General features: G+C 34.7%; 1 protein-coding gene across 1 annotated transcript in view; it reads left to right on the forward strand.

Moving 5' to 3' along the window:
* LOC110371151 (S phase cyclin A-associated protein in the endoplasmic reticulum) overlaps positions 1 to 12,566 on the forward strand; it is a 63,389-nt gene extending 50,823 nt beyond the window's left edge. The window contains exons 17-20 of the mRNA XM_064041157.1: positions 5,268 to 5,376; positions 5,651 to 5,751; positions 8,353 to 8,514; positions 9,792 to 12,566. Of these exons, the coding sequence (XP_063897227.1) occupies positions 5,268 to 5,376; positions 5,651 to 5,751; positions 8,353 to 8,514; positions 9,792 to 9,896 (477 nt within the window). The 3' untranslated portion in view covers positions 9,897 to 12,566. The remainder of the gene's footprint in view (positions 1 to 5,267; positions 5,377 to 5,650; positions 5,752 to 8,352; positions 8,515 to 9,791) is intronic.
* Positions 12,567 to 13,708: the final 1,142 nt, after the last annotated feature.

A 13,708-nucleotide genomic window follows, 5' to 3' on the forward strand; every position in this document is an offset into this window, starting at 1 on the left:
TACTCGTCGGCTATCCGATGCTTGAAGCTACCGATCGAGCCAAGCACCAAGCTTTGCTTAGACCATAACTTTGTTTGTAATGATATTCAACTGCCGTGCAGATAATGAGGTAGCTCTCTTTGTTCAAATTCTTATGAATGACGACTCTTTGTCTTTAGTAATATAAGTTTTGTTGATTGGACAAGAAACTTCATCCATATTCTTGGAACTTATCATTCAAGACGAGTTACATTGGTAGGTGGGCAGGTTCCAAAAAGATCCATAGACGCTAAAAGAGTTGCAAAGGATGGTTTTGAAGATGATGGTTCTATTGATTTTGTTCAACTGTGTCATTGATAAATTAATTTGCATTATTTGTCAGTTTATCAATTTCTTGAACCTACCAGTCGAGCCAAACACCAAGCTTTGCTTAGACCATAACTTTGTTTGTAATGATATTCAACTGCGTGCAGATAATGAGGTAGCTCTCTTTGTTCAAATTCTTCTTATGAATGACGGCTCTTTGTGTGTTGTTGATTGGAACAAGAATCTTCGTAGCTATTCTTGGAATTTATCATTCAAGTTTGGTCGAATTGGTCAACAGGTTTCATAAAGATCCATAGAGTTTCTATTGATTTTGATTTACTGTGGTGATGTATCTTTGTTAAAACGTTGTTTGTTGTGTTTGTCAGTTTCTCAATGTCTTAACGTTCTTACGTTGAGTTATATTTGGTCCTTAAAACGGGAATCATCTCGACGGCAGCAACAATAAAATTCTTTCAACTCTCTGCTACAAATCACCAAACGTTTATTCCCGAACAAAGATTACTATAATTAAGGTCCTTCCTGACCCATCTCTCCATACAGAAGTAACCCTATAATGTCCACAAATTATTGGCGATGTCACGATGTCGCGTGCCGTGTATTGTGCGAGTCCCGCTCCGGTAAGTATCGAGTGTGACGCGTGTGTGTGGGAGGGTTAATTACTGTTGTTATAGATAGAAGATATTGCGGGATCTGCAGAAATTTTATTTCGGAGAAGTATCATATAACGTTAGGAATTATCCTGTACTAAGCACAGTATCTAAAGTTCAGCTTCACCGACAGCATAAACGTCCGTTTTTCTTAAAACAACCGTTTACTTTTGACAATTGAATGTGAAAATTCACAGTAAACAGTTGTAGAAAACGGATGTTTATGTTTTTGGTTTATTTGGACCTCAACCACCTTATTATAAAACGTAGTTTTAAAAAGTACCCGCTTTAGTAATAGGTTTAGTCCACTTACTTTGTTCGGGATAGTGATTTAAACCTGGTACAGAAGCTTTTTTTAATTGTTTTTTAATATTCATAGATGTTCAGCTTTTTAAACTTCGGAAAATTAGTTTCAGTATAGACATGCCTTTGCTCACACATCGTCGAAAAGCTTCCACAATATTTTCTCATAGCTTCGAAGAGCCATTTTAATATCTGCTACAATTCCAACATATTTCTGCTACTAACAATGGACTAATCCTTTCATCATTTAATTTCCCAAATACTTCTAACCCTACACCACTGTGAGATAATCGCAATTGTCACAAAGTCGCGTGCCGGTATTGTTCGCGCATCGCTTCGACAAATATTGACGGTCACGGGTTGTGACAGCCGGGTATAGGACACACGATATGTATTGTAGTGGCTGGTTGTTTAGAAGTAGATATTGTTGCTTTGGGTAAGGTTGTTCGGTTACATTTTCTAACTAGCTTTTGCCCGCGGCTTCGCTCCCGTCAACTGACTTCTCTACTTTACCCTATTTTTTTTTTTCATAAGAACCTTCTCCTGACAATAACAAACACAACAAAAAAGAATTAGCCAAATTGGTCCAGGCATTGTTGAGTTATGCGCTTACCAACACTTCATTCATTCATTTTTATATTATAGATATTGTGTCGTAAAATTTAGTGATATTCTAACTGGATGTGAATTCATAATAGCTACTGCGATTGCTCTCATGTCTTAAACTCTCTAGCCATTGATTAGAAGGACTGAAAAGGTGTGACCTATCTTAATGCTGTTTTTAAAGAAAGCTAACTAAAGATGGATTTTGGGATACCAGAAAGAAGAGTGTACTGTGGCGGATTTTCAAAAATAAATGCTCTATAATTTATTTATGAAAATCTGCCCACATGTTTAAAATGGACAATTACCATGGTATATTTTTTAACTTACCCGAAGGCAGGCAAAAAGCAATAAAGGAAACTAATTTTCTTATAAAGAACATCCAAATCAAATTCCTACCGAGCTCAACACATTTTCTACCAAAAACCCCAAGTCTATACTCCTCCCTATAAGTCCAAATACACACTCAACAAACTATAGATACTTATCTATCTCCCGTCGGATCTCGACAATAGTTTAAACAAATAGTTTGCGTTGAATTACTGCAGTAATTGTGTACATTGCAGCACTCGCACAAAGCTCCCGGGATTGCGCCGGTCTTGTGTGCGGAGAACTAGCAAATCGCTGTTGTTTTGTTTTAATTAGATGTTGGTGTATTTGTGTGTATGGATGGGTGAATGTCTTGCTATTGTCTTGATGGTTGAACCATCTTTGCGCTTGTGATTAATTAGAGTCAGAATCTAAAAAGGATCAAGAATTCATCATACTCTACTGAACTCGTTTTGATATTGGTTTCCGCATTCGAGTTAGAGTTCATTCTTTCATTGCCGTTAAATAAATCATGAATATTGAAAGATACTTGCTTGTACTTGTATTCTCTTATTTCGAAATTCTTCAACATCCCATGTGGCTTGTTTTCTTTCATTATTTTGATACTAAAAGCTTCCTCGCTTCACACAACAATAAAATTGACCATCCCAAAACACATAATCAAAAAACCTCCGTTCATCATTTGTTTTGGCAAACCACAATTTTCACAGTCTCCATACCCCCTTGAGAGGAACTGCGATACTTTAGTTTGCAGACGCGATGCCCTCAAAGTAAACAGTTGCATCTACCCTCGGCAAGCTCGTTACGATGCCACGTGCCAGTTTCTGTAGTTGAAATTGTGCCGATTGAGAACGTATCATTGTTGGGTTTTATTACTGCTGGCGTTTTGGGTAGTGGTAATCTGCTATTTGTGATTTTATCACGATCATTTTGATGGATATTCCAGTAGAAACGGCTGCAGCTACAGTGGAATTCCCTGATATTATAGTGGATGCCACGAAAGTGTGCAGGAGATCCAAATACAAAATGAGCTTTTTGATATTTTACTGAAATTAAAAACACCTCATAGGTGTGATTTTATAATTCGCGGTAACAATAATCTTCAAACACTTAAAGAGAAACATTTTCATTTGAAGAAAGCATTGATTTTAACATATAACTACAGTAACTGAAATATACGCCTTTATCTTCTGATTCTGATGATTGATGAGAGTTTATTTTTCTTTTGATGATTAGTCAATAACCACATTTGAATGAATTATAATTTCTCAATTTTAAACTCTCCAAATATTTCCACCCATTCACCAAAAAAAATATTGCGAAAAAATATTTCATCGTGAGTCCACAAGGAGGCAACAATACGCTTGAAACCCGAGTCCCCCTAAAAGCGTACGGTATTTATGTTTATATAGCCATCCACTGCTGGGCGTGCGTCGCTAATGGCCGGTCCCGAGAGGTGAGGCCGCGTAATCGATACCTCCCGTTAATGGATTAGGTGCCGCGCCCACCGACTTGATTTTGAATTTTTCGTTTGTTCTATATGGATGATTTTTTGGGTGGTTTTTGGGTTTTGATTGTAAAAGAAGGTGGTGTGTGATAGTATACGCGTATGTTTAATGTAAAAGGGAAGCCATCATAAGATGATAGGTTCATAGTGGTTGCTACTGCTGCATCTTGCCTGCTTTTATAAAAGTATCCGTTGAAGAGTATATACAGACAGACAAGCTTATGCCAACGGCGTGTTTTGCATATAAAACATCAGTTACGACATAATGTACTTTTTACGAGGATCTGGCGATTTCAAATAGGTTCATACATAAAAACAGACATAGATTACTCATCTCCCAACACACAAATAATAGTGATTTATTAATTAACTCTCTTTTTCAATCCACTCGGCCCCCTGTCCCTGTGGACTTGGAACTTTGATGTCCGCAACCGGGGCCCGGTGGGACCCTGTTTGTTACGCTGCCTCGTAGATAAATATCATTATTAGTTTATAACGCACATGGGTATCGGTAGCTTGGTTTGCGGTTTTTATTATGATCGGGATTTTTTGTTCTGTTTTGTATTCGATCATTATTCTATCGTTTGTGACTTCTTATATGTGAATTTGTCTAGTTAATTTTCTTTATTTTATTCAATTCATATTTACATTTGCTTAAAAACTATTCTTATATCTGTTTAGTTGGTAATAAGTGTTGTTTATGATTCCTAACCTAAACAAAACAAAGTTGTCTTTAGGTTAGGAATCATTGTCATCTTCAAACACAAAATGTTTGATTAAAGTTAAATGTAACAGTTTAATATACTTATGATGAAGTTACAAGTATATTATATCCATCGAAACAGTTATTCTGAATACCGTTAAATAGATACTAATCCAATCATAAAAAGCCTTGCAAAGTTTTTGTCACTACCCAAAACTCTTGCAAAAACTACACTATGCAATACAGATAAATAAATAAATACTATCTCCCATATCCTTGTTCTTTCACCTCAATCACATCCAACTCCATCCGATTCACTTACAACTTTTACATCCCGAAACCTCAGCAAACCCACTCTTCATTACGTACCCTCAATCCCTCTTCCTCATCGCGTGTCCAAGACACATCGTGCAAACTCTTGGTAACTCAATCAGAGGCTGCGTGACCTCTGCACTTACCGCACGGATTCCATGGTTCGTCTGAGGGTCAGGCCTCGTTTAACTTGTTTTTGGCTTTCGGTAGTTTTGGAGTCATGGTGTGTGATTCGCATTTGTTTTGGATGAAATGGCTTGTGAATGTTTTGTGGTTACGATGTTTTGGTCTTAAGATAGTCAAATTCTGGCTGCTATCTTCTTGTCTTTTTAGACACCTTGATTGTTTTAGATTCAACTAAACCGTACTTATTACTTTGACCTGGTGCAGAAGCAACGTTTCAAAAACTAGGCAAGGAATAAATCTTATTAACACAGACAACTTTCATAGTGGCATTTGTATATTCTTTTCTTAATTCCGTATATAAGGGCTTTTCTTTATTTGCCCGGAAGACGTTTTATCTGTACATTTTGAAAATTGTTCCGTTTGTCACTAGGATGCTTTCGGAGAAGGTGGCTGGCCGCTAGAGTTCAGGGCGGCAGTAGCGAGGCTGCTGTCACAACATGCACCCAATGATAAAGAAGCACCAAGGACTACTGCTTTACGTAAGTGTACTGCCATAGTTTAATTCAGACATCAATAAACTTTCTATTTGAACGTAAAAATTATAAACAAATAGTAGCATTTACAACCGACTTAAAAAGTTTCTCCGTTTGACATGCATGTATGTTGTGCGCGATTATCTCACGCTATTCATGCGGTTTTCAGCAGAGCATTTGTCAGATTTAGGAGAAAACTTTTTTTTAAGTTTAAATACAGAGCAGAGAAAAAGCATAAATCATAATAATACACCTGGTAATATTCCTTTTTTTCCTTTAGGTCTGAGCAATCAGCGGCTGGATCAGACTCTATCAGAAACCATGGTGTTGGATCTCATCGTTCTAGTCGGATTTGTCGTTGTCAACAATCCACAATTACAGGTAAGCAATTACCAAACTCTTATTTAAAATATACGTGTGTATAATCATCAAACTTTGATTGATGAGGCTGATGAACTTAAAGTTTTAAGCGGATATTGCTGAAATACAAACGGTTATACAGTATTATATTTTTGTTATAAATAAAATAATATTAACAACGTTTATAGGTACTTGATAGTTTTCGGTAAATAAATAATCTTGTAAGTTAAAAACGAGTGTAATAAAATTTTATACCGAAAATTAATTTGTCTAAAATGATAATTACTACTAATTTAAATTCAAATTACCAATAAATACTAATTTATGTATCAGGAAACATTACTACTAGTTGTCAAACACAATTTCTAATCCTAATATTCTTGATCTCTATCGGTGGATTTCTATTACCTATTTACAGTTACACAATATAGCCTGCGTTATTCGGGGATAGACTAACTTATCAACAGTGCAATATTTTTTAAATCGTTTCTGTCACTTCTTTTAACCTCTAATCTCAAAACAACGAGTGCGAATGCAAGTAAATGCTGTGTTTTCTCGTAATTCGAGGGACACAGCAATCACTTCTTATGTATTGTTTTAATTGTGTAAGTGCTATGTGTATCCTCTGTTGCAAATACAAATCTAAATATGAAATATAAACGGATAGATACTTTATAGAAATAGCCACCAAGACATTTTTACCTTGTTATCAGTATACACTGACCGTTTTATTCTTGGGTTCTCATGCGGGCGACACCTGCGCTTACACGTGTTACAAGACATCGGTTAACGTATTAACTTGTTGTGTTACTAATAATTGATTCCTTTGACCTTCCGGTGTTGTGGAGTTTTTTAATTTATAACTTGTTAATATTCTGTTTGTTTCTTAGGCATTTCTACTTGTAGGTTTGGGGTAAAAGCTTAATTTGCTATGTAAAAAAAAATGACATCTTATAATAACTATTCTTAGTTTATGAATTATATAGTTTGATGAATAATCTCAACTGTTATACCACAAAATGTTAGGGCTCATGTTATTCAACATGTATGTAGAGCCTGCCATGCCAGTTACGGTCACAGAGCTTCAGCTAGCGTCTTCAATCATATTAAGCGTTCGTAAGGTAATTTTTACTAGAAGAAATATAGCAAATGAACCGCGCTGAACATTATCTACAAAACTTAACCTCAGAAAAGTCTTCGACACTACCACCAACGTAAAAACACCAAAAACTTTCTTTTCAAACTCATTACAAGACCACTTAGATCCTTTTAAATTATTCTACGAGCTCATTATGTTACTTTTGTGGTCCGAAGTTCTCACGGACACAGGTGTCCGAGGAAACATCGGTAGGAGTCGCTCAAGGAAGTGTCCTAGGCCCATTACTGTAATTTATGCGAGGGTGTTTTTTAGTTGGGTCATAATTGACTTTTATGAGTTGGAAGGAAAGTTTAAGAAAGGTTAAAGTTTAGGGCTTGTGTATGAAAAACCTGAATTTATTTAATGCTAAAATTGCTAAACCGATGTTTTTATTTTGCAAGTACCGAATAGTATTCAGCTTTAAAAATTATACAAATAACTACAGATTCAGTTTCTAAGAGTAGCGATATGTTATCTTATAATTTGTCTCAGAGTGTAAACACAGAATGTAGTCAAGATATTTATGACTTATAGACAGTCACGACTCCATTAGTCTACCATTTAGGAAACAAAACTGCCAAAAAAGCGACTCACATTACTTACCATCGCACCCACTAGCTTGGGCTCATAAATTACAAAATTAGTTAGACACAGGTGCTACTCAGAGTCACAGTTGTTCAGCGAGGGCCTTTAGTACATTACCTTACTTTATAGTCGTGTCCACATGAATTCTTGATGTTTATACATTGTACATTATTGACTTAAGTTACGTATTTATAGACTATGTACATTATGTACTTACAGACTGACAAGTATTGTGTTTCTGATTTCTCTGTTTGACGTTAATTTCTAAATTGCATGCCAACTGGCGAGACATAGCGCACTTTATTATGTATGCTTCATCATGTCTTATGTAATTATTACCTATGTTGACAATAGATAACTTTGAATTTGACTGTAGCTTATCTAATCGAGGGTGGGTGCTTAAATCATATAATGCGCGAGTATATTTGGTATTAACAAGATCTTGTAGAAAAACTGAAAAAAAAATAGACTTTTTAACCGACTTAATTAAAAGGAGGAAGTTCTCAATTCGTCGGAATAGCTCAAGTCCATAAATTACAAAATTAGAAAGACACAGGTGCTACTCAGAGTCACAGTTGTTCAGAGAGGGCCTTTAGTACATTATCTTACTTTATAGTCGTGTCCGCATGAATTCTTGATGTTTGTACAATGTACATTATTGACGGGAGTTTGTCTTACCGAGGGTGGGTTCTTAATTTGAATCATGTGCGAGTATATTGGTTTGTATTATGTAAAGTCTTGTTTCCTGCCACTCTGAAGGCTTGAAGAAACATTAAAAACATTCATTATATTTACAACTTTTTCAGTACTTCTCGGTCCGACCCACTACTTTCGTAATTTCTGTCCGTAAATGTCTTTTTTGTTATCTTCACTATACTAACCGGTCACTCTTCATCTAGGAAACCATTTGTGACGGCTGGGGCGTCATCAAGACCCTCTGCACTCTCCCAGCCAACTGGCTGGTCTCCAAGACACACAGCCACTGCTTGTTGCCAACGTTGGTGGCACTGTCTGAGTTGCCCGCCGCTGCTGCCGCTATAGCTTCTGAGCTTAGCATGACTGTGAGTATCATTTGTTTTTGTAAGTCTCTTGGTTCCCTGAAATATTCCCTTTTCGACATGCTGTCCGCTGATAAGTTTTGTGCGGGCTAATAGGTCAATAATCATCATCATGTCATTGTTTTTGCCGTCAAATCATTTGAAAATTGACATTTGATTTTCTTTGATGCCCTGATCGTCTATAGATTTTATTACGCTAGATCGACCATTTATTGTCTAGTTACCTTTAACCTAGTCATCAAAAGTATCAAATTAACAAAATATCCACGTTTTATTCAAAGTACCGCTGGTCCTTAAAAAAAAAACTCGAATGGCCATTTGAATTTCTCTTGTTTTACAATCATCTCCCAAATTAGCCTTACCTATGGAAGAAAAACGTGATACAAACTTCTAAACAATATCCTGAACAAAGTATTTCCCAGTAATAGCGAGAAGGAACCCAATTTGTTGTGCTGAATATTTGATGGAATTACTCTCGTCTCGTAACTCGGACACAGCTGCACTTGTAACTTTATGTACTCAATGACTTCTGCTGTAAATGTGGGTACAGAAGGGTCTTACACTTAGTTATCAATCTAGAGAATATTAAAAATTAAAGAATACACTTAGAGCTCATTGTTGGAAATAGTATACAAAGATCGTCAATTAAATCGATGTTTAAATTTTGAACAGCATCGATCCCAGACCCAATACAAAAATTGGTTGATTGACCAGAGGCTTTTTTTAAGGCTATTCCAGCAACAATTTACTTTATTGCATAAAATTGAACAAAAATAAAAAAATATACCTAGGTACTGTTAGAAACTAAGCTTCATGTAATTACTACGCATTAAGATATAAACTTTGCAATACTTATTTCACAATCGAATGCACCTTCTGTACAATCTATTCTTTGAAGCTACCGAAACAGGTGTCAACAGGGTTTACGACTCGTCCTTAATATATGTTCATATTACATGTTAATATTACTGAAGATGATCATAACATAAAATCGTTAACTTGTTCCGTCACTTCCTTTGACGGCGACATAATCTTAATTAAAAAAGGATATTTAATTATCATAAAATTCCGCGTTAGACCGTTTTGTATGAAATTAATTAGTGTTGATAGCAAATCTTCGAAAATAGTTTTTTTTTTAGTAATGATAGTAGCATAAAAATAAATGTTAACGACTTTGTAAATAAGTGCAAAGGCTTAACACACTGTATAGAACCTTAATATAGTGACAGAATCGTTTGCAGACGAAGATACGTTCTTTATAAACATTGTTTTTTAAACAGATGCTGGATGAGTACATGAAGAGCCCAGACGCGCAACAAGTAAAACTGGTACAAGTGATCAAGCAAGGACGAGCGAAGAAAGGTAAGAATAACAGGGAAAAGTAGACTGAAAATACAAGATGTGTTGTAAAATGTATCAAACGAGCTAACAAAGACCCGAACGAGGTTGTAACTACCGAAGAATATAAACTTGGAAACTTCGACGATGAAGAATTTGAACAAGCTATTGGTGGGTTAAATAATAACCTAATTCTGAAAGCTGTTTTCCATCTAATGCAAGATTTAAATGAAGGCCTAAATTAGTATTAGACTTCAGAAGTTGATGTTTCTCTCATTCATAATCGATCAATCAATATAGGGTGTAAAGGTTTTGCTAATCAATCGAGATTTGGTGTGTTTGGTTTTGATTCGAATGATTGAATTGATTCGATTTTCATTTCATAGTTCATATGTGTGTCGCTAATTAATCAATCAAGCTGCTAAGTAGTTTTAACTTTAAAAGAGTTTGGCGTTCTATGATTTCAATTTGAAGTCTCATTTCGAATGTTTTGATTGTCTATTATTCTGTTGTTTTTGTTTAAGTTTCATTGTAGTTGTGTACTTACTGTGTTTGTGTCATTTTCTTTAGTTTCGTTATCTGCTTTTCTTCCATTCAGGGTTATTATACTCCCTTTTGTGCCATTCATGTTTGTGCCAATTCTTGCTCATATCATTCTCTATTGTTACTCTAATCAAGTCTTCTAGTTTTTTCTATCTATCATCTTACTCTTCCAAAAGTAAACCCTTTTGTAAATGTGTTCGTGCATTTTAGAATTCCTTCCTTTTTTTTCTTTCAATTGTGTCTTTGTTCTTTCAATGGATCTATATTTCTACTATTCCCATTGATCAAGTCTGATGCAAGCAAGCAATTATTTCAGTTTGTTAAACATTCCTTTTCTCGCTTCATTCCATTTATTTCATGTCCAACGCACAACTTTCGGACGCTCAAAGTTAATTTGCTTCATTATATTAAGTCTAAATTAAAATATCATAAAAAGCAAACTAGTCAAATATCTTGTAACTTAATTCGCAGTATTTTAGAATATTAGTACTCAATTGATTAGCATCACCAAAAATATCTTATAGTATGCACAGCCTATATGGCAACACCCAATATTTAAATAAAAATATTAGTCTTAGCTTTTACTAAAACAATATAGACGTTTTACGCTGAAACCCTTTCAAGATACGAAAGGGCTAGGCAAATAAAGAATGTAGGTAGACGTTTATCTAGTGTTTGAGTAAATGCTTTCGACAATTATTATTGATATGTAGTTGGTAAAAAATTGTACACTTTTTGATGTGAGTCTATTTATCTATTTTTCTATGGTTGTAGACTAGAACTAGACAAAACTTTCACCCTTCTTTGTAGCTGGGTAAAAATGTATTTCAACAAACTTTATAACGTATTGGATTTTATTAGTTGTGGTTTTAAATCGTGGACGTTTCTCGAGGAAATTATTTTCTTCTTTTGTTATTTTAGCAATGCATTTAGTTTTAAATTCATTATGGTTAGTGATATTACTTAATTATGACAAATTATTGTGTTCGCATCTATTTTTATTAATGTTTTATACTAGTCAATGCCTGGCATCGTTCCAGTCTCTCTATGTTTTAAAATAATTATGAAGTAAACATGACTGATTTCTCTTAGTTTACCTTATTAATTGTTGTTTTATGTGGTCTGTTTTTTAACTCCCTTTAATTTTCAACGTATTGTTTTATTCCAGAACAGACTTATATTTTATATCAACGTCTGCCACGTCTTTTGCAACTTTATTCTTGTTTCTCAAAGTACGAACACGATTTAAAATCTCAACTGTTACTTAAAAACTATGCTCTGTAAAATTACTTCTTAGGAATGGATATAAAATGTGAGTGCTAAAAGAGTGCCTTGGGGGACACTCTTGTTGGACGGTTGTAAAACAAGGTATTCTAACGAATCTTTCATTTTAAAAGATTCGAATGCTGTGATAAAAGAAAAGGAAAGGACGGAAATTATTCCCTCCTAAAAGAGAAGAGATTTTGTAACTAAAAACGGCTGAAAAGTTAATGTCAATGCTATCAAATGCTTATGTCTATCTAATATTTTGTTTTCTATTTTTTTTCCGATTTTTATTTTTGTGATAAATTTCTTTTTACTAACAGCCCGTTTGTATGTTTTACGATGGTTATACATATTATTATATACTTAACATTAACCATTGTAAAGAATTCGTGAATGATTTAACGTAAACTTAACAGTGATTTTAATTTAATAATTGTAATGGACTGTCTTTTGCTGGAATATTATTTATATTGTTAAGCTTGACACCTGTAACCATTTGCCGAATATAAAGCTGTTATTGAGAGAAACATTTTATTATTTAAGTTAAAACGTATTCTTATCTCCGCACATTAAAATACGGAAAATGAGGTTATTTTCATAACGATAGCAAAATCTATAGTGTTGCCTTAAAACGGGCTTTACATCGTGAATTCCAAGCAATTGATATTCCAAAGCAAGAGACAGCACAGTTCACGAATTCATATCCAAATACAGACGGGTGTGAAACTGTGATTTTATATATATGTATATTTAATTTAAATATATCACTTGCAAATGTAATATATGATTTTTTGTTATTTTTAGTTAGCTACACGTGTTTAGTCTAATGTACTTTATCTGTGATTCCTTTTGTTTAGCGTAACTTTCGTGTAACTCATGTACGTCGAAATAAATATTTGTGTAACAATTGTTTTGAGTTTTCTTTAGAATATCTTACCTTAGTTAATTCTACCTGTAATATGGTTAGTGCCTCTACAATGTTATCGTAACAGTGGCTACATTTCATGCTACGATACAGTCTTTTCTAACTCTTAGGTAAGAGAGGTTACATTTTTAGGGTTCCGTAGCCAAAATGGCAAAAACGGAACCCTTATAGTTTCGTCATGTCCGTCTGTCCGTCTGTCCGTCTGTCACAGCCGATTTACTCGGAAACTATAAGTACTACAGTGATGAAATTTGATGGGAATATGTGTTGTATGAACCGCTACAAAAATATGACACTAAATAGTAAAAAAAAGAATTGGGGGTGGGGCCCCCCATACATGTAACTGAGGGATGAAATTTTTTTTTTCGATGTACATACCCGTGTGGGGTATCAATGGAAAGGTCTTTTAAAATGATATAAAGTTTTCTAAAAAACATTTTTCTTAAAGTGAACGGTTTTTGAGATATCAGCTCTCAAAGTCGTAAAAAGTATGTCCCCCCCCCCTCTATTTTTATAACTACGGGGTATAAAATTCTAAAAAAAATAGAGGTGATGCATGCTAATTAACTCTTTCAACGATTTTTGGTTTGATCAAAGTATCTCTTATAGTTTTTGAGATAGGTTGATTTAACTGTAATTTACGGAACCCTTCGTGCACGAGTCCGACTCGCACTTGGCCGGTTTTTATTAATAAAATCATCAAAATAGTTATTACCAATAACATTAACTACAACTACTCTGCTCAACCTACATCAAACATAACCAAAATAAATAACCTAAAAATAAAATCCATTTGAAACAGACGCTATGAAAGTGTATTTTTAACATCAATTTGTGAATGAGCTGCATTTGTTTTGATCGTAAATTGTAATATTCCGTTCAAACACTCTGAAAGCTTTTTATATTTATCCCACAGCTGTACCCTGCACACTGCAGACTAAAATGTCGGCCGATAGTTGACGAGATGGATGGCTGACAGTTTGAAAAATCGAATCGTGCTTTTTAGGGGTTTTTATTTGGGGTCGAGGCAGCATGTTAACTTCTTCCATACTCTTCTATCTGCCGTCATCTCCCAAGTAACATTCTTTCTAGCCATGTCGACTTTCACCCAATCCATCCATCGTT

The sequence above is a fragment of the Helicoverpa armigera genome, chromosome 24 (genome assembly GCF_030705265.1).
Source record: "Helicoverpa armigera isolate CAAS_96S chromosome 24, ASM3070526v1, whole genome shotgun sequence".
Taxonomy (NCBI): domain Eukaryota; kingdom Metazoa; phylum Arthropoda; class Insecta; order Lepidoptera; family Noctuidae; genus Helicoverpa; species Helicoverpa armigera.